At 39.5% G+C, this 20,903-nt stretch overlaps 5 protein-coding genes across 5 annotated transcripts; 3 read left to right on the plus strand and 2 right to left on the minus strand.

Annotated features, from left to right (window-relative positions):
* Positions 1–31: 31 nt before the first annotated feature.
* Positions 32–2,706, plus strand: MONOS_7093 (putative glycosyltransferase family 76 protein). Its single transcript, XM_067877392.1, has 5 exons — positions 32–379; positions 456–549; positions 605–697; positions 782–947; positions 1,013–2,706. The coding sequence occupies exons 1-5, from the start codon at positions 61–63 to the stop codon at positions 2,117–2,119; spliced, it is 1,779 nt and encodes a 592-aa protein (XP_067726655.1). The 5' UTR covers positions 32–60; the 3' UTR covers positions 2,120–2,706.
* A 195-nt stretch (positions 2,707–2,901) lies between these two features.
* Positions 2,902–6,444, minus strand: MONOS_7094 (putative Hsp70 subfamily B suppressor 1; the record flags this gene model as incomplete). The annotated part of the gene is made up of 7 exons (XM_067877393.1): positions 2,902–3,253; positions 3,420–3,719; positions 4,030–4,525; positions 4,752–5,864; positions 5,912–6,247; positions 6,309–6,374; positions 6,426–6,444. 7 exons carry the CDS (start codon positions 6,442–6,444, stop codon positions 3,064–3,066), a joined length of 2,520 nt encoding a protein of 839 aa, XP_067726656.1. The 3' UTR covers positions 2,902–3,063.
* A 1,801-nt stretch (positions 6,445–8,245) lies between these two features.
* MONOS_7095 (uncharacterized protein) lies at positions 8,246–9,336 on the plus strand (the record flags this gene model as incomplete). Its single annotated transcript, XM_067877394.1, has 2 exons — positions 8,246–8,470; positions 8,524–9,336. The coding sequence occupies 2 exons, from the start codon at positions 8,246–8,248 to the stop codon at positions 9,334–9,336; spliced, it is 1,038 nt and encodes a 345-aa protein (XP_067726657.1).
* Positions 9,337–11,475: 2,139 nt separating this feature from the next.
* On the plus strand, positions 11,476–12,150 carry MONOS_17644 (uncharacterized protein; the record flags this gene model as incomplete). The annotated part of the gene is made up of 2 exons (XM_067870583.1): positions 11,476–11,715; positions 11,890–12,150. 2 exons carry the CDS (start codon positions 11,476–11,478, stop codon positions 12,148–12,150), a joined length of 501 nt encoding a protein of 166 aa, XP_067726658.1.
* Positions 12,151–12,261: 111 nt separating this feature from the next.
* On the minus strand, positions 12,262–20,202 carry MONOS_7096 (uncharacterized protein; the record flags this gene model as incomplete). Its single annotated transcript, XM_067877395.1, has 1 exon — positions 12,262–20,202. The coding sequence occupies one exon, from the start codon at positions 20,200–20,202 to the stop codon at positions 12,262–12,264; it is 7,941 nt and encodes a 2,646-aa protein (XP_067726659.1).
* Positions 20,203–20,903: the final 701 nt, after the last annotated feature.

Here is a 20,903-nt window from a genome sequence, read left to right on the forward strand (position 1 = left end):
AGGATTAAAAAAAATGATAGATATGATCAACTTTCATTTTTGAAAATCTCCTTTTTAAAAATGAAAATAAAGCCAGAAATAAAGAAATTGATTATAACAATTATTGGCTTTAAAATATTAACGTTTTTGATTGCAAACATCAGTCAGTCTGTTGTGACTTGCAAAGATGAATCAACAGAAGTGCTTCTTTCAGGAAACGCACATGAAAATAATGAAAAGCCTCTAACGGGGCTAGATAGATTTATTAGAAAACTTATCTCTCCTTTTCTTAAATGGGATGGACAGTATTTCATTCACATTGCAGAAAAAGGATATACTCATGAAAAAATATTTGCGTTTTATCCTGTCTTTCCTTTGGAAATGCGTCTTGTATCAAAATGTGTGAGCCTTTTAAATGATGATTGAAAATTTCTATTTTACTTGCTTTTTTTCGAATTTGTAATTATTCTTTTTAGTGTTCCCTTTTTTGGCACAGCGCACCGCTCTTCTTTTGTCTGGCTTCCTTGTGAGCAACATTTCCAATGCTATTGCTTGCATCTTTTTGTATCAGTATGTTCTGCTATTGAACGTGTTTTAACGACTTCTAAATGTCTCCCCAATTCAGTCTAACGAAAGGAATTTTTAACAATCAACGATTTGCTCGTCTTGTAACTTTTTGTTACGGAATTTGCCCTGCATCTGTGTTCACACAAGCTTTGTTTGCTCGTTCTTTTTCTATATCCACCTTCTTTTAAAAAGTTCTCAAATATTAACTTTCACCTTTATAAACATATGAATACAGATATACAGAGCCAGTTTTTGCAATGTGGTCGTTCGGTGGGATGTATTTACTCTTTGTGAAGAATATGAGTTGGCTGGCATTTGTATTCTTTTTCATATCTGGTGGAGTTCGAAGCAATGGAATTGTTAATGCTCTTTTCATCTTCTGTTATGCCATGCAAAATGCTGTATGAATTTTAATTAAAATTTTGTTATTTCTGATAAAAAATTTTTATTTTTTTTTTAATTTCAGTATCTCATTCTTACGGGTCAATGCACTCTGTGTCATCAAAAAGCTTCATCGAAAAATTATTCACAGAAGCAGTCTTCAAACAAACAAGCTTCTCATTCATCGCTTATCAAAAGAGCATTTCTTGCCTTTCTGAGTCTTGTTCCACATGGAATCCAATGCATCCTCCTTCTTTTACCAACGCTGCTGTATGAAGAATATGCGTTCTGCCACTGCTGCCTTCCCCCTGAGATTAGCATCGACAACAGAAAAGGAATATTCTATGGGAACGACTCAATTTATGAGCAGCAATCTCTTCAAGCAGGAAGCAATGCCAAATTAAATGGATATCACTCTTCCATTTCTCCAGCTTTGCATCTTCCACCGCTTTATGCACGAATCTTCCGCAGAGTGCTTCTTCTCTCTCGAACTTACCCAATTTTGAAGAAGTTTCTACCAAAAGACTTATTTGACTCAATCTCCCTCTCTCCTTTCTATCAAAGTCTGACTGACGTTGCCTCTGCAGAGTCTGTTACTCTTCGTCCGTGGTGCGTAGCTGACGAGAACGGGAAAGGTGGATCCATTTACGGTCACGTTCAATCGCATTATTGGAACGTTGGACCTTTCCATTACTTCACTTTGCTTCAGTTACCCAATCATCTCCTCTGCTTCCCTATTCTGGGATTGTCCTGCGCTGCTATTGCATCTTGGATTTTGTATCATAGGAAAAACAAAAAGGGAAACAAGCACGAACATATGAATGATAATGAATCAAAGCAGGGCCAAAAGTCCACATCGTCTACAGAGTCATCTTCATTTGTGTATCCCGAGGGATCTAATCTATTTCCATTTGTTCTCCATCTAGGCCTTATGACTGCCATGTATCCTATTATTCATGCACAAGTGATGACTCGCTTTCTCAACAATAGTCCAATTCTCTTTTGGTTCTTTGCGCGAATTTTGTGGAATATGATTTATCAGATCCCAAAAGGAAAAGATAATCAATCTCAAAATTTAAATAAATTTAAGAAAAGCAATAGTAACAGAAAAGCATTTGCATTTTTATTCTATAGCATTGGTTATGCACTTTGTGGAACTCTTCTCTTTTCAACATTTAATCCATGGACGTGATCACTTATTTTTTCAATTCATCTCACTTTTATGTTCATCAACAAAACTTTCTTTCAAAATAAATATCCTCTATCTCTTTGAAAAGTTAAAGTTTGTGCATCATCTTTTTATTCTTCAAAAAATATTAAATTACGACAATAATCACTATTTGTGATAATGAGCTAACTTCAAAAATGAAAAACAAAAATATGAAGAAATAATGACTTGAATATCAAATAAAAATGATATATCAAAGCTTAACGAAACAAAGGGAGTTATTTGAGATATAAAAATTAGAAAGATTGCTGTTGCAATAAATCTTAATTTTCAGAAGCTTTATGCACCTTGGATGATTGCGGCTTCATTCTCAAAAACGATTTCAGGAGCGGTATAGAACTTACGTTCAAGTTGAATCTTCATTGGTCCTTCGGCGTTGCTTTGACGGTGTTGGATTCTTGCTTTTTGCACAATAACTGAGAGATCCTCTCCAACTGGGATTTCTTCCTCCTCTGGCACTTCTTCGCAGAATGCAAGTGATGCAATAGCTAAAATAAGGCAAAACATTTTAATCTTCAATATGATAATTCTATCAAAAAATTCGATCGATCTAAAATAAGGTTATTAAAACCCAGAAAATGATCTCTTAGCCCACAACATATATTTAATGAGACAAAGTTGATTATTCTTAACATTGGTTAATAAAGTCCAAATTGCTCAACATTTTCGATTATAGCATTTCATTTCATAAAAAGAAAAGCAGTTATTTATGTTTTTGGGATTGGATCCTTGCCCATATTGTCGAATTGAAAACTGAACTGTTTCTGTTTTGAATATGATGTGGGGAAATGAAATAAAATCATCTAAAATTTAAAATTGAAGTGAATTGAATATTAAAACGCACAAATGCACTGATTTTGGAAAAAAAGATCAAAAAAGATAAAGATAATTTCTTCAAAAAAAGTTATTTAGAATAGCCTTGTAATAATACCCACAGCAATAGTGTCTTTGCCTTGGTGCATAACAAAGCGGCCAGCACGTCTGGCAGAAGAAGGCGATGACGCATCAGCTGCTGCTGGTGCAGCCTCAAGAACAATCGGAGCATCAGTCTCAATCTTCACAAGCCCAACTGCTCCATAAGGGATCAGCCGAGGATAGCTGTGAAAGGAATAATAAATAATTTTAATAATTATAATAATAACATATAATTATTGGTATATTGAAAGACAAATGAAAAAAATAAAAAGTTTTATGTTTGAAATAAATAAATAAATAAATAAAATCCCATTTATCAACACCAAAATAACCATCTTCCCCCACAAACCGACTTTTCACTTTCCTCGTTTTCTCATCCAATATGCAGAGGAGCTCGCGAATAGTGGCGCCTTCGGCCTTTGCCATGGAGTGTAAAGTGCCAGCTGTTCCTCTGAGGAGGGGGTGGAGCTGAGAGACACAGACAATGTTGGCGAGGAAACGAGACGTGTGTTTGATGCTGATGAAGGAGAGGGGAGGAAGAGAAGAAGAAGAGGAAGAAGAAGAGGAAGATTGGGAAGGCGATGCGGAAGAGGAGGAAGTCTGAGATAAGAGACATGAATCGACTGGTGTGCTTATCACATCACCAACACTGAGAATGGAATAAATAAATAAATAAATAAATAAATATGAAAGAATATTTGGAAAAGCAGATAGAGTATTGTCAAAGAACAAATTGAAATTAGAAAAAAAATTTTTTTCGGTTAAAAATGCAAAGTAAAAAACAGATACATTATTCACAAAAGGTAATAATAGCAAATAAATAAATTAATAAATAAAATACATCCAAACATAACATAGTCCAACAAAACACAATGTCATCTCATCATCACCACCACCACCATCATCATTCTAATTTTTAATGCAGATGAGACAATCTCAAACAATACATTCACACACACCTCACTCTGAATCCAGTTGTCTTCGATGGCATCACAGACAGCTCAACCACATCGCCACAATAAAACCACTCGCGCTCTTCATACGGGATAGGAGCAGCCCAGTCATATGAGGAAGGAGAAGAAGAAGAAGAAGGAGAGGAAGAGGAAGAGGAAGAGGAAGAAGAAGAAGATGATGATGACGACGATTGCAAAGAAGGAGAAAGCGATGGAGAAAGCGAAGAAGACACAAGAGACGGGGATGGAGACATACTTCTCCCTCCTCCTGCTCCTCCTCCTTGCATATCCCCCGCACAGCTGACACCTTTGATTATTCCCTGGTCTCCTGAGGGCGATGCCACAATTGGTGTTCCTTTTCCCCCAGCGCCGGAATCGACTCGCCCAACAACAGAAAGAAGAGGAGTGAAGGGGCGCTGGTAGACATCTGTGACGACAATCAGAAGAGGAGCAGAGAGAGAAGAAGAAGAAGAAGAAGAGGATGAGGAGACGGGGAGTGAGTCTGGGGGGAGGAAAAGAAAAGGAAAAAAAAAAGATGAATAATTAATTGAAGACATGAAAAGTGAACAAGCAAATAAATAAATAGAAATATCGAAAAAAAGCGAATAAAATAAACAGAATAAAAAAAAAAAACAAGAAAGAAAAAAGAAAGAAAATAAACATTAAACAAAAAATATAAACAAAAAATAAAATAAATAAAAATGAATAAAATCATTTTGCAATCAAACCTATCAACTCGATGAGAGGAGGTCCTCTGTACCAGTCGAGAATGTCAAGAGACCCATCAGAGACAGGTTGTGGTGGAAGATCAGTGGACGACGAAGAAGAAGAGGAAGAGGAAGAGGAAGAAGAGGAAGAAGAAGGCGGAGGCGAAGGCGTAGAAGAAGGCGATAGCACTGGAGGAGGCGATTGGGAGTTGCTTTTGCCTTTCTTTTTCCCTTTTCCTGTCTGTTGTGTCTGTATCTGTTGCGTCTGTTGTTGTTGGTCTTTTTGTGATTGTCTTTCTGCTCCTCCTTTCTGCTGCTGTGTTGTCATTCCCCACGGCAGTGCAGAGTATGTGAATGCCTTTGGACTGCTTTCAGGTGAAGAAGAAGAAGAAGAAGAAGAGGCAGAGGCAGAGGCAGAAGCAGAAGCAGAAGAAGAAGGAGCTGTGCTGCTCTTCTGGTACAGAGGCGTGCTCTGTATGATATTCCACCCTTTTATGGCTGAGATGGGCATGAAACGCACTTTCGAAGGCGGAAATCCAATCTTCGTCAGCTGCGGCGTCATCTTCGTTACAATAAACCGGAACCGCTCAAACGAACGGCTGGATGCAAGTGATTGCGCACCAGTGATTGAAGAAGAAGAAGATGATGATGAAGCAGCAGCTTTAGCTTCCTTTTCTTCTGTGTTCCCCTTTGCTTCCCCGCCTTCTTCCTGCTCTCCGAAGTAGGAGTCCAGTTTGTTCACCGCCACAATCAGCCACTCCACCCCGACTGCACGTGCTATCTTCATGTGCTCCCGCGTCTGCCCTCCTTCGCTCCATCCAGACTCAAATCCCCCCGGCGCCCCGTCGATCACCAACACACCCGCATCGGCCTGGCTTGCTCCGCTAATCATGCCTTCAATGAAATCCCGATGCCCCGGCGTGTCCAAAAGCGTGACTCGCTTCGATCTTAGCTCGACTGTTACAGCTGTTGTGGCCATCGTCACTCCACGCGCTCTTTCTTCCTCATAGCTGTCCATCACCCATGCCAAGCCAAATGATCCCTTTCCTGCTGTCTTACTATCTCGCTCATACCTCGTTACAAGCCGTGATTCAACATTGTGAGTCAGAAGTAAAAGTTGACCCATTAAGGTACCTAAAATCAAATTTGTTAAAAAAAATTGAATGAATAAATCTGCAAACTCTTCCCTGCATCGACGTGTCCAAATACAACAACCGAAACTGAATCTTTCCCCTGTTTTTGAGGAGGTTTAGGTATGGCGGCGGTTTGCATTGACATTTGGATCACACCTATTTGATCTAATGATTTTTTATCTTTTGACTTTTGCTTTTGGGGAAAGGTTTGTGTGGCTTGTGTTCCTGAAGGAGTAAATGATTTCGATTGTGATTTTGAGGCATTTGTGGATGTGTTTTTGTCTTGTTTTGGCTTTGGTTGTGGTTTTGGTTTTGGCTTTGGCTGCGGAGAAGGCTTTTGTTTTTCTTGAGATTTAACCTTTGTTAACTTTTTTTCTTGAAGAGCTGTTATCAAAGATGATGAGGAAATGAATTAAAGTTTTTTTTTCCATCATAAACCAGAAACCTTTAAAGTAGTCTTCATCGTCCATGTCGTTGTCATCATAATAATCATCATCGTAATCATCATAATCTAAAAATCAAAAATTCAAACAAATAATTAATTAAAATGCTATGTTTATACCGTCGTAGTACTTTGACATGAAAACTCTTCTCACAAGTTTCAGAAAACAATAAAAAGAAAAAGTGAGCAGGAATGACGGTTAAGATCAAAAATGAAGTTATCAAATAACTTCGTTCACAGAAAATTGATGAAAATATACAAATATGTTTGCATAATTTGTAGAATATACGAACACTTCAAATATTTTTAATCCAACTAATATAATCATTCATTTTTGTCATTTGGTAATTCGAATTAGAGATTAAAGTATCATAAAACAAATGAAAAGTGACGAAAACAACAAGAAATGCTAGAAAAGAAAACGGATGGTGGAAATGGAAATAGGGTAAGTGGGAACAAAAATTACTGTTCAAAATGCTTTAAAAACGTAAATGTTCGTTATCAAAATAAGTTATAAGTCCATGTGGGATATTTTTTCTGGTAAATTTTGTCGAATTCGAATAATTGAATTTGTGACCCATTTATGAAATTCTTAATCATTAAATCACCTGTTTCAAGTCTTTTTTTGATAAATAAAACCCTAATCTGTGATTTAGGTTCATATTTTAATTTATATTATACCCTAATTCACTCGTTGTGTAGGCATTGATACCAACAGCCTCTCCAAAACCTAATTAGAAGTTATGAGAAATAATATTATTAGGGTTTGATCTTAGATTTTTTGATGAAAAAGGCAATTATTTATCGCTTGAATTTTGAGTCGAAAATGAATATTTCAATTTTATTGATTGCTTTGTATCCATTTAGTCTTTTTTTTTTTTTTTTTTTGAAATTAAACTTTCTTTGTGTTATTTTTTGAACAGTACGTTTTGTTCTCATTCACAGGAAATAGTTGTGGAACAAAAAAAAAAGTATGAATCTCAAAAGTTTTTTTATTACCAAATTTTTTAAAAAAGAAAAATTCAAAAATAATACTAACGAGGTCAACACGATCAAAACTTTGGTCAAAAAATTAAACTTAATAAATTTAAATCTATCTTCTGAAAAATTTATTTTCAAAAACTTTGAGCGTTCAACTTTATAATTTAATATTATTTGTTTCAAAATGACTCACATTGAATTCAAGCTAATGTTTGAAGCAATAATAGTGAAAAACTTTTTTGTATCTCATATTTAACAAAGTAAATAAAGAAGAATTTATCAAATTTTTGAATTAATTACAATGTTTTTCCAGTGATGAAAGAATACATAGCATATCATATATTTTTCGCTGCAACCAGTAGTCTATAATCGATCTCTCATTTTGTCGATAAATATTTTTGTATTTGGAATAATCAATTCGATCGTTGAATCCATTACAAGAAACAGATTTCAATTATTCATTGCTTAACTCGATAGTTGCTTGTTAATAATGTCAATGCAAATGAGTGTGGTATGAAAGCTTATATTGTATTGATTGTTCAATGAAAATGGTGTTTAACGATGTCTTCTGATTTCATTTGCTTGGGAAAAAATGCAGAAGCCTCCAAACGCAAAATTCATTGGTACGCAAACATTTTTCGTTTGAATTCCTGATGATTGCGTTCTCTTCTTTGTTAATTTTGAAGAATTGTTTTCTGAACTGGAGAATTGTTCTGAAATTGAACAAAAACAGAAAATCGAAGAAACGAACAAACTAATGGATGAAATGAATTCAACAGATTTTTTTTTTCATTATCGCAGATGAAAAATTAGATAAAATCCACAAAATGATAGAAGAAAAGAAAATATCATTGGAAAACACGATTTCGTTGTTGAAGCTTATTGGATATTGGGAAGTGATAAGTAAAACAACTTTCTGTTGTTTTTCCAATTCTTTGTTGTGCAAAAGATTTGAGGAGATGATTATTGAGGAAGATAAGAAAAAAGAAGAAAAGAACAAAAAGCTTATTGCAGATCTTTGCGAATGCTACATGATGCTGCAGGACAGCGACATTTCAAAAAAATTGCTTTCAATTTGTATGTCTTGCGTTGTGAAAGTTGCCTTGAACAAAGAGGAAACTTTAAACACACAAAAAGAAGTGGAAATGGCTTTGTTTGTATTGGGCGACGATAGGAAATTTGATGTATGAACTTAATTCTTCATTTTTGATAACATTTTTATATTTCTTTCGTGAAGATTTATGACAAAAAATTGAACATAAAAAAGATCACAGAAATCATCCACTATCATCAGGAGCATCACAACCTCACTCATGTTGCATATCAATCTGCTTGGTGGATTTTAATGCGTCGATTTAGATATAACAAAAGTTTGGAAGATATTATTGCGAATGAGCTTCATTTTGTGAGGGAAGCTGCAAGAGAAATGGAAGCTCTGACAAGAAATGTGGATTGGACGAGAAAAGAAGACAAAGAAATGAAAGAAAGAATTACTTTGGAGAGATGGCTCAAAGCTTTGGATGTCTTTGGTACATTAGGCCAATTACAGAATGAGGAATTCACCAAACTGACAAAGCTTATTATAGGTATTTGTGGAGCAGCGAAGTGCAATCACAGAAAAGTCTATAAGAAGTACTATTCATTTTTGAGTTATTTCATTTTACAAAAAGCAGAATCTGAGGATTATTTGCTGTGTGAAGAGGCTATCGATTTCATTTTGGAGGAAATGCATGGGCCAACAATTAAACAGGAAGTTACAACGTTAAGCGCTTATGTGTTTTATAAGCTTTCTCGAATATTGAGCAGGAAAAAGGAAAAGAAAAATAGCTTGACTTCGTTTGTTTGGTTTGCCTGGAGCTGGCTGAATGGAAAGGAGAAAGAAGAAAGTGAAAAAGCAAAGCAGAAAATGATGCTGTATCGAAAGCTGCGTGAGAAGATGGAAGAAGAAGGATATGAAGATATTATTATCAGCTTCTATCGATCAATTATTTATTTTTCTGGTATTAGGAGGCTATCAAAAGATCTCAACTATTATTTTGTTTATCATTAAGAATCATGAAATAATAACAAACAAGAAGTGAATTTCTCCATCTGTTTCAAGATATTCATCAGAGTTTTACTTCCTGTTCTTCTTTTTTTTTTCTATGAATTTTTCTTGAAGTTGTTTTGCAGCTAATTTCGAATAATTTTTTTTTGGCCTTTCGTTTCTGTTTTCACCTCTCAATCTTTTTTTCTACTGGTGTAACATTCAGATTTGTAATTCACTTTATTTTGAATTTCTTTTATTTGCATTCATATTTGTTTTGTTGTTGTGCATTTTTACTCATTCACGTCTTCATCTTCGACACATGTTCCATCAACTTCCATTCGGAAATCCTCTTCTCCTTCATTGCAATCGCTGTAATTCAAACACCTCAAATCCTTCATCATTTTTACACTTGAGATCTTCAATTCCTCTTTCTCCATTTCTCAGGTTGCCAGTGCAATTTTCATCATGTTCTCTTCACCCCAAAAGAGCCGATGCCTTGTTTGTGGTTTCTCTGTCATCTTGCTCTGAAATGAAGTTGTTTCCAAAAATCCACCTTCTTCATTCATTGGCACATTCAACAACACATCTTTTGAATGGAACTTCTCCTGTTCACATGCTTCAATTTGGAATTCTACTAGTTGCGGATGAAGAAAGAGAGGTTGAAGAAAGAAAGAGGAAATATTGCACTTATTGGATTGAGAAGACATTTTTTTTCTGTTTTTATCAAATGGAGCAAAGCGAAAGCCGTTTTGACTGAAGATGAAAGAGCTGAATTTTCTGAATAATCTGGTTTCAATTGTTTTTCATCAAATTTTAATTTGATTGTCATGGTTCTTTTGGTGGAAACACCAATTATTTTGCCTCTGAAAAGCAGTTGAATAATCTCTTTAATATCTTCAGCTCCTTCTGTAAATGATGAAAATCATAGCTTTTCTTCATCAACTTCTTCTTCTTCTTCTTCTTCTTCTTCTTTGTCTTCTTCTTCTTCGTCTTCGTCTTCGTCTTCGTCTTCGTCTTCGTCTTCGTCTTCTTCGTCTTCTTCTTCTTCTTCTTCTTCTTGTTTTAAAAAGTGGAGAAAAAGACAAAAGAGAGAATTTTCATTTTCTATTTCGACCATAGACAGCAATGCGATTTGTTCGTTTCCTTCGAAACCTCACCAGAATTCATCAACGAAGGAGCATATTTCTGGTGAATGAGTACAATGCAATGATAATACGATTCTGTGAAAGCGGGCTTTAGAGCAATGGAGTCTGGAGGATGAATTAAAGAGTCATCTGAGATGAAAAGCAAATGAGGGACATAACTGAAGAAAAGGAGAAAGAAAATCAAAGGACGACCTGAAATGAGCAGCTTGAGGGAGATTGTGCAGGGAAGCTGAAGAAAGACGCATTGCTTTCAATGAATGGAGCGATTAGTGCTTGTGCGAAAGCAAAACAGATGAAGGGGGAAAAAAGATGGATGAGCGACAGAAGATCCAGAAAAGTGGGGGAAAGCAGAGTGAATGTGCTCTGATTGGCTTCTCGCAGTTGGAGCTAAACGACTGGATTGAAGTGTTTGGAAGGGAGATGAGCGAGTCGACTTTGTTAACTTCAGCAATAAAAATAGACAGATGAAAGCAGAATGACAAAAGCTGAGGAAAGAAAGGCAAAAGAAAGGAAGAGTCCGAGAGTGAATGAGAGTGAATGAGAGAGAGAGATGTTTAATAATATTAAAAAATGGAAATAGAAATGCTCATTCAGAGTCTCTAACATTACTCAGAGCCACCAGAGCCATCTCCACATCTTTTTGTGTTTCTTTGCCTTGACCCTTGTTCAACACAGATTTTGAAATGAAATTTCGAGACTTCATTTAAAAACCATGAAAGAAACGCTTTAATGAAAAAATCCTTGGATCGAACGTATACTTTTATTTTTCTTCTCTCTCTTTTTTCTTTTTAAGCATTCAATAAACAAAAAGAAGTTTCCATTGAATTTTTCCAATTTTTTGAAACAAACTTTTTCATTCTTTTTATCCATTTTCTTTTCATTTTTTCTTTTGAAGCAAGTATTATTTCTGATTTTTGAAAGAAATAATCCACTTTATCAAATATGATGATTTTTAAAAAGAAAGCATCAGGGAAGAGGGAACGAATCGTGCGGGCCATGTGCACAATCAACTCGAATGAGTGGCTGGAAGAGATTGCTTTTGTCCAGCAAGGAGAACAGATGGAATGGGCGTTGTGCTGCTTTGGGGAAGCAAGGGAGTAGCAACAGGCACAGCAAGACACCACAAAAGACAGCATATTCAGATGGCTTTGGCTTCGCTAAAATTGGCGCAATCCAGCGCAATGCAGGAGATAGGATCGAAGCCAGAGGCATCGGAGGAGCATCAGCAAGGGAATATGGAAAAGGAATTTCTTTGGTTGCAGGAAAAATAAAAACAGAAGGAAAATAAAATAATAAAAAAAAAGTCAATAATTATTGTATCTTCAGAGTGATGTGGCTGCAATCTTTTATTGTTGAAGCAGTGAAACGAAAAATGGAAAAGCAAAACAAAGGAAAGAAATAATATTTTTTATGATGCTTCCAACCTCAGCATATTGAATACCCTTTTGTGCTTGGCTTTTGTGCCATTCTTTGGCCAAGAAGGCCGAGGGTGATGCAATGCGAATTGGCAAGGCCTGGCTCAGACAATCGATTATTGGTTGCCGGAGGGCTTCAGGGAAAGCCCTTGGCTGTCGCAAGCCTGAGCAAGGATGCAGAAGCACATGGCAGTGCGACTCTGTCGTTGAGAATCGCCTGTTCTGCGAAAATGAGGCCAAGAGGAGCAAAATATGTGCGTTGTGCAAACAAATAAGCAAACTTTAGGGGGAAAAAACAAACACAAAACAAACATCACTGGCGATGATCACCAGCGCAATTGAAATTCTCTTCTTTCAAATACACATTCTTTTTTCTCATTTCTTTTTCATTCTCGGTTTTTGGTGTTGACCGTTGGCTGGGCTTCGTTGGCAGTGCTGCTGGCTGAGAAGGCCAAGGATGTTGTGCCTTGCCTGTGCCCGTCGACCGAGTCTTCGAGGTCGGCTGCGTCTGTGAGGGTGAGGACAGCTGCGCCAGGCGGGAAGCGCCCGATGAACTCTCTTTTGAGCTGGACAAGGGAGGGGCGTGCACCAGGCGACTGGGACACACAGCTCTTCACCAGAACAAAGAAGGAGGAGCGCTGCACTGCCTCGAGTGCTGGCCGCTCTCCGTTCGCAATCTTCTGCCCTGCCACCTCTGCCTCATACTCCCCAAACGGGATCTGCAGCGTCAGGCACTCCCACAGCATCATCCCAATCGAAAATACAACCGACTCCTTTGCTGCTCTCATCTTCTTGTTGATCAGCAGCTCAGGCGCCTTCCATCTCAAACACTCTTTCCTGAAGTCATCTTCATCCTCAAACGCCGATGAAGGAAGAGAGTCACTTTCATCATCATCATCACTGGCAGAAGTTGCAACAGTCGATGATGAGACAGACGATGAATCCGAATCATCATTAGACAATAAGTCAGAGTGCATCACAATGCAGATGACCATATGTTCCGAAAACAGCACGATGTGAGGACTCAGATTGGCAAGCGATTGAAGAGGATTGTCCATTTCTTCAAACGAGTGAAGTGCCCCATTCGCCACCCAGAACAGGATCTGGGCAGCTGTCTGTTCTCTCTCCTGAAAAGTTCCAATCGCCATCTCCTTCTTCTCATTTTTTCCGTGCAGCAACATGAACAGAGAATCCCTCAAATCCACAATCAGCTTCTCATGAGGAGATGAACATGCCATTGCATCCACCAGATTCGACATGGATGAAGTGGTTGGGCACAGGTCCTCTCTCTGAACAAATGTTGAATCTGTATCTGATGTGTCTGTGGTTGAAGTGGATGAAATGGATGGAGAAGGAGATCTCTTTCTTGTCTCTTCCTCTTCATCCTTCTCCAGCATCCATTCTGGAATCTTGTCTGAATCCTTTCCCAGAATGTATTCAGTGGATCCACTCTCAGCCAAAAGATACTCCGACGATTCTGAATGTTGCATATTCGTATCATATATTCTCTTCTTTATCCTCTCTTCATTTTTCTTCTCTGCCTCCTTCTCTGCTTTCCTCCACTGCTCCTCAGGTGACATTTCCATTGTTACCATCTCAATCAGCTTCGGATCTTTCTTCACCGTGTCATTCACAATCTCTCTTAGATCTTTGTTCTCATTCCTTGCCTTCCTCCAACGAACAGCCAGAACAACAATGACTACAAGCAGTATAATGCATATTATGCACACAATGATAACAATAATCGGCCATATTGATTTTTCTTTCTTTCCTCCTTCAACAAGTTTTTCGTCTCCATTCTTTGCTTCACTTGCATTCTTCAGAATGAAAGGCTCAGTGGCAGAGGGAGCATCAGCATTGCCAAAGAGCAGACACACAGACACCTCTGCCTCTGCTGGCGCCTCTCGAAGGATGCTCCCTTGTATTACCCCAAAGGCCTCCTTTTCCGAGACAAGCCCTTTTGCATCGAACTCGTACCGATGCAGCAATTCCTCGGTTCCGATGGTTGTTGCCAGCCGGAACGACAGATTGCAGGGCAAGAGGAGCTCTCCCTGGAATCTGATTGTGACCTCGCTCTGTTCATCTGCTTCGTTTCCCGCCTCGTGTGCAGAACGGAGTGTTGGGATGAAGAAGGGGGACAGCCTGTGGCGGGGGATGCCGGCAAGCGTGCATCCGCTGTCCAGTATCCACAGAGAGGTGTTGTCTTTCGCGCCGTCTCCCCCTTTCAAGCTCGCCAGCGTCAGCGACGCCCCATCGGAGCAGGCGATGTTCCGGCGGGCAGACGGATAGCTGCTGGCCGAAGGGCTGCTGCGGGCAGAGGGGCTGTTCCCCACAAACTTTGCATCGTCCATGCGGACAGTGCCTCCCGAGACAGACAGCGCTCCATCCGATGCGTTTGCCACTGTGAGATCGCTGATGGCTGCTGTTGTGTTGCACAGATGGACCAGCGATGCATTCCACGAGCAGATGCTGTCTGCGCTGTTTCTGTTTCCATTTGCACTTGCACTTGCAGCTGTTCCTGTGGGTGCTCCCTCAAACACACACATGGCCAGCGAGAGATCTGCTGCATTGCTCACACTCACAACGCTCCCCTGCTGTGCTTGTCCATCTGCATCGTTGCCAGAGGATGGGCCACATTGTGAGCAGGTGAAGTTGGACAGGGATATGTGTGCAGAAGAGGAAGACGCAGAAAGCACAGACGAGCTGAAGGAGGTGCTTGTGCTTGTGCTGGTGCTGGTGCTGGAGCATGTGTTTGTGCAGTTGTGGAAAGACGAGCCAGAAAAGGCAATGTCTCCCGTGGCAGTGGCGGGGAGACAGAGGATGCTGCCCTGCGAAAACACCAGATGCTCGGCTGCCACGCTGTGTGCCGAGGCGCTCTGGCACTGGCGGAACTCGAAGGCGCTGGCTGACAGCTGGAGGTGCTGGAGGTTTATGTTTGCGAGGGCGACATGGTCGGCAGCGGAGAGGAGGAAAGGCGGGAGAGCGAACGCGAGGTGCAGGACGGAGCAGTTGTCGACAGTCAGGTGGCCACCCTCGATGGCGAGCAGGGAGGAGTTGAGGAGCACTGGGTGTGCAGCTGGCGAGGCGGTTGGCGAGGTGGTTGTCGAGGTGGCTGATGAAGCGGAAGAGGAAGCAAACTGGACAAAGGAGAGCGAGAGGTGGCCATCGGTGTGGCACACAACAGCACTGCCTGTGTGCGAAAAGGATTGGCTGAAGAGGAAGTCGAGGCACTCGATCCGGACGTTTGCAGAGGTTGCGAGGATGGCTGGGCAGTGCTGGATGGGGGTGTCGAGATGGACAAGCGCAGAGGACGGGGACTCGAGCGAGCGGATGCTCACGCTGGTTGCGCTGCATGGCGCGCAGATGGCTGTCTGGTGCGACACCAGCAGCTGGGAGTATTGAGACGGAACGATGTGCTGCACCCCCTCGTTCAGCGATTCGCAAGGCTTGCCGAACTCTCCACATTGCTTGCTGTCTGTGTGATTGTCTGCAACAGAAGACACAAAGATCGTCTCGCTCTGGTATTTCACAACCCTCAGCAGCAGATCCTCTTCCCCCACAAACGAGTCGGTTGTGCAGCCCCACATTGCTAGATCCTTCACAAACGGCGCTCGGAAGTCCAGCAAGAATTGTTCATCTGCAATTTGATTTTCGAGTGAGTGGCATCGAACATACACGTCTCTCCCTCTAAACGCTGAGTTATCTTTGAACGTAATATTCGAGAACACAAAGTTCAGAGGCTGCTCAGCTGTCGAGGTGCACTCCAGAAACAGCCACCCGCCTCTTCCTGTGGTTGAGCAGAAGCACTCAGAAATCGTGCAAAACGAGCAGTCAAACTTTCCTCCTTCGTTCAACAGGGAAAATATTGCCCCTCCCTTTCCACACCTCGTTCCACCACACTTCTTCATCGTTGTGTTTCGTATCACCATTTTCAAAGGCTCAACATCATTGTCATTTCGAATGACAGGAATATCAGCAGTTGTGTTCTGGGTGACTTCTTCGAATGAACTCCACTCAACAACAATATCTTGTTCAACTTCATTTTTTCCTCTTCTCGAACTCTTTGAAATGCTCAATCCACTTGCTCCATCCAGATCAACATTCCTCATCGTCAGATTTTTGATGTTCAGAATCGTTGAAGATAACACAGAAATCACATCCTTTGAAAAAGATAACGATTGCATTGTCACCAATTCCAATTGAACTGTGCCTCCATCTGCCTTGATCAATCCATAGCTGATTATTTCTTCTCCGCTTTCTTCCATTTTTGTGAATGAACAGTCCTTCACAGTCAACGACGCATCACTTGAGCCAACATGCTTCAAACTTTTAACATCACCAGTGAATGAAGATGGCATCACAAAGTTTATCAGTTCGAAGTTTGTAATTCCCTGAATCTTCATTGCTGCTTCCTCTGTTCCTTCAAGCGAAGCGAGACATTCCAAGGAGCTAATGAGGCTATTATCCGATTTTATTGCAGCCCCGCTGACATCAACACATTTCTGAAGAATTCCGTTTCCTTTGATCTTTATATCCCTTTCATTTCCCTCAGGCAATCGATCCAGAGAGTAATCGATTGACAGGCAAGGACAATCCAAAAACCCACAGGCACCCATATCTTTTCCTTCACCTCCAACAAATATCTCTGATCCAAGTGCAATCCAGAAATACACCAGAGGGATGGCATTTGTTGTGTCACTTCCATCAAACCCTCTCATCGAATCCAAGGAAATATCAGTCAGATGCTCAGATACAAACGGAAGGGATGCATTTGTGATGCTCTTTGTCAGGCTTGGCGATTCGACAAACAGGTCATTTCCATATCTTGCAACATTCGGCTTTTCTGGGCCAAAAACAGGAGATGAGATCACAAACAAAGAATAATCATCAATCAACTTCAGTGCCATTCCTCCTCCAAAGCCAGATTTCTCCTCTCCAGTCGGTGCAGTGCATCCTGCGAATGTGCAAGAAATAATATTCAATTTTGTGTTCCCTTTCAACTGAGAAAACATTGCCCCTCCTCTGCTTCCATCAGCAAGCACAGAGCATCCATCAAAAACGCATTCTTCAATATTTATTTCTCCATTTGAATTTTCATCATTGCTGTTGTCAATGCTCACACAGCCTCCACTTCCAGCTGTTCTTTCTATTTCTGTGAAAGTGCAGTTCGTCATGCTCAACCACTGATTGCTCATCAACTCGGCCTTTGAACCACTTCCAGTCAATGAGATCAATGGATTTCCGCTCAAAGGGATTGACGAAGCTGAGAACGAATCAATTGTCAGGATTCCCGAGGCAATGGATAAGAATAAGGATACCAGTTCTGATGAAGAATCTTGAAGAGTTAAAGAACATTGAGACAGCGTTAGTGATGAAGAAGATGATGAAATAAAAGTGGAATGTGATGAAAAAGAAGAAGGAAGAGAGAAGATAAGTTTTGACAAGACTGTTTCAACGCTTGTTATTACCATCGCTGAATTGGATGTTGCACTCGAATCAGAGACTGTCCAGCCACTTTCATCATCATTTCCTCGGATTTCATGCTTCTGATTGGCAAAAGCCAATTCATCAGCCATCATAATCATTCCACTCACAGCAACTTTCTTTGTTTCTGTTTGACGTGTGAGAGAGTGCTTTATTGTCAAACAGGGGAATTTGACTATTCCGCAATGAGAATGATCAGATGCCTCAGTATTACTCACATATATTTCTTCCGGGGTGGGAAGGAGATATATGCACAGAGGGATGGCCACAGTCGTATTTCCATTGTCATATCCTTGCACTCTGTCAAAAGAATCCAAAGAGGCTGTCACACACGTAATCTTTTGTGACTTTGCAGTTTCTTCCAGGTCTGGTGAAAGGACAAAGATATCATTCCCCCATTTGGCTGTGTTCGTTCCAAATGAAGATGAGATCAGGATGTTTGGACTTCCAGTCGATAACTGAAGGAGGATTCCACCCCCAAGACCATTGGATGCCGAACAAAAGCATCCATCGAAAGATCCGCCATTCACTTTCACTTCATTTTCTACTCCTGCACATAACATCATTGATCCTCCATTCTCTGAGCCTGTGCTCCCACAACCAGAAAATGAGCATGAATTCAGCTTAATGTTAATCTTATCGTTGGAAAATGAGATTACAGCTGCTTCACTATTTGTTCTCTCAATCCCATCAAAGGCACACTCCGAAAGCGTCAATGATATTTCATTTGTCGAAGAAAGCGAAAACAATGAAGTTGTGGAGATCGTCTTTGCCCAGTTCACATTGTCCACCTGCAGCATACCATTCTGAACATTGAGCAGCTCTGTTGTGAATGCTGTTTCTGTTGATTGCCCACTTCCAATAGATGTGTTCAGTCTGCTCACATACATCTCTCCTGCTCCAGAAATCTCAAACAGCCTCGAGGCACGATTATTTGGATGAGCCGAACTGTGTAAAAGGACAAAGTCACTCACAGTCAATGTGCCTGTCGAGACAGCAAAAAGAGACAACCCAGCTGTTTCCAATTCTGTCTGCACTGTTGTGCTCAAACCACTCTGGCCATATATTGTGAAAGAGTTTGTGCCACAATCCACACTTTTTGTTTCAACAATTGTTCCTGTGAGTATCTGGACATCCTTCACAACATCCGGGATCAGCTGAGTGAAGCAACGACTGATGGTGCCACATGGATGAGACTCATTAATTCCGCATGCATATGTGTCTTTTGCATTTGGCTGTGTTTCAGTTGATGAGACAAATCTCACACTTTCAAAATCGTTTCTCAGCCATTCACTTCTATCTTCGATTGAATCATATTTTGTGCTCACTCTATTTTCTGTTTGTGTTGTAGAATAGCAGCTTTGATCTATGTTGTTTGATGTTGAGCCATATAAAACAATATCACGTCCTCCCCTTTCGCATGTATTGTTGTGAAAAAAGCAGTAATAAAACAAGATACCATCATTATTTGCGTTAACGTGCTGTGTGACAGCACCTCCTCCACACATTGAATGGCAATGACAAAAGAGACAATTGGAAATAACCACTTTGTCCGTTGGATTCCAATGTTCAATAGCTCCACCATTTCCATCTATTGTATCATTGGCACTGCAAAACAAAAACATTGAATCAATAATACATTTTTTCTGTTTTTCTGTCATTGTTGGATGAAATTCAATTGCCCCTCCATCTTCTCCAGATGAACAGTCTTCAAACGAGCAATCATCAACCAAAGACTGTATTAGGACGTTCCCCATCATTACACCACCTCCACCCAAATCATTTGTCCCTTCACAAGAACAGTTGATAAATGTGGAATGTTTGACTGAGCATTCTGCAATGTTCAAAGCACATATTCCACCACCATTTGTTGAAGAAGCATTACATTTTGTGAAAGAACAATTCTCAACATCCAAAATTGCATTTTCATTGTTATATACATAAAGGGCACCTCCTTGTGGTGCTGTGCAATCTTCCCATTCGCACAACGAAAATGATTGGCTATTTGTTAAATTCATTTGTCCTTTTTTCTGAAGAGCATTCATTTCTCTTTTCCCTTTGCTTATTGTAGTGTTTCTGCAGACAAATTCCTGTGAAGAGTGCAAACCACTTGAGATCCCTCCTTCAAAGACATTCACACATGAATAAATGAGGGTGTTTTCCATCACACTCAACAGGCATGAATGCTCCAATTGGTAATCACTGCTCTTGAATAGTTTCACAGACATGTTGCAGAAGAAGCAGTCATTGATCAACTGTCTCTTGGATTTCCCACATGAAAGAAACGGAAAACAATACGAAACAAAAAGATTGGACAAACAGGAGTCGTTAAGTGTTATTGAATTGGATGCATCAGATGATTGGATGAGACTGCGAGGATAGATGTTCGGTTGTGGAAGAAGTGTGAGATTTGAAAAGTCAAGTGTTCCACCTTGCAGGAGGAACAAGAAGGAAGGAGATTGAGACATCAAACAATTGAAGGAGCGAAAAGATGATTGACTTTCAATGAATGCAAATGAGGAAGATGAGAGTTCAATGAGAGTGGAAGATATAGTTATTGAAGAATTGATGACGCAGAAGAAAGTGGACATTGAAGAAACAATCAAAGGGTTTGAAAATGTGAAAGAAGGCAAAACATGTTCAATTGTCTTTTTGGCGATGTTGGTGGACAACTTGTTTGAATCATCAGCCATTTTGATGAAACCTGAACAAGGAAATGTGTGCAGTGGATGAGCAATTGGGGAGGATTTTTGCTCATGGAAGGGGGATGGCAAAGCAGTGTTCAATGTTTCAGTCAGCACAAAAAAGAGCAAGCACACATATAAAGACAGCTGAGACTGCATGAAGCTGGATTCAAGAGATGGTTTTGTGAAGATAACAATTACAAATGCTTGCCTTTTGAAAACAATGAAAACAAAAATTGCTTTGAAAATTCTGAGAAAAAAAACGAGATGCTCAATGGAATATGGAAATTGAAATGAATTCACAAAAATTGAAATTAGTAACCACAATTCGAAATTTTGAAAAAAATGTATATACAAAACGTATATTTTAACGATAAAAAAGTTGACTCAAATTATATAAATATGAAAATTATTTTTATGAAGTTTATGTTTGAACTGAAAAATATTTTTTCTTCGATTTTAGCTGGTTGAATAATACTATGGTAAAATCAAATAAATAATTATCCTTTGCGCAAAATAAATCATCAGATTTTTTATTTTCGAATTCCATTGTCGATGGAAATAGATAAGAAATAATAGCTAAATATTTGTTGAGTGTCATTTCTCTTTCACTGACAAATGAGTAAAAAACATCGTTTTAGTGTGAAGTCAAATAATGGTGTGCACAGTTGATTCAAATTGAATTTTGCAAATATGAAAACAATTTTTAATCATGTGTGTGTTTAACTTTTTGAAAAGTCTCATATATAGATATCGCATAAAATACAGGACAAGATCGATTTCACAATAACTGCAAAAAGAAAAATTCTGTCATTTTTCCTCAAAACACACCTCACCAATACAAACTCATTTGATATGCA

This window comes from Monocercomonoides exilis (genome assembly GCF_001643675.1).
Source record: "Monocercomonoides exilis strain PA203 chromosome Unknown scaffold25-1336746, whole genome shotgun sequence".
Classification (NCBI taxonomy): Eukaryota; Preaxostyla; order Oxymonadida; family Polymastigidae; genus Monocercomonoides; species Monocercomonoides exilis.

Excerpts from the sequence above, each read along its gene's own strand:
- MONOS_7093 (XM_067877392.1), top strand. The coding sequence starts at position 61 with ATGAAAATAAAGCCAGAAATAAAGAAATTGATTATAACAATTATTGGC. Across the intron at positions 380-455 it reads AATGCGTCTTGTATCAAAAT|TGTTCCCTTTTTTGGCACAG; the intron begins GTGTGAGCCTTT and ends TATTCTTTTTAG. Across the intron at positions 698-781 it reads TCTGTGTTCACACAAGCTTT|ATATACAGAGCCAGTTTTTG; the intron begins GTTTGCTCGTTC and ends ATATGAATACAG.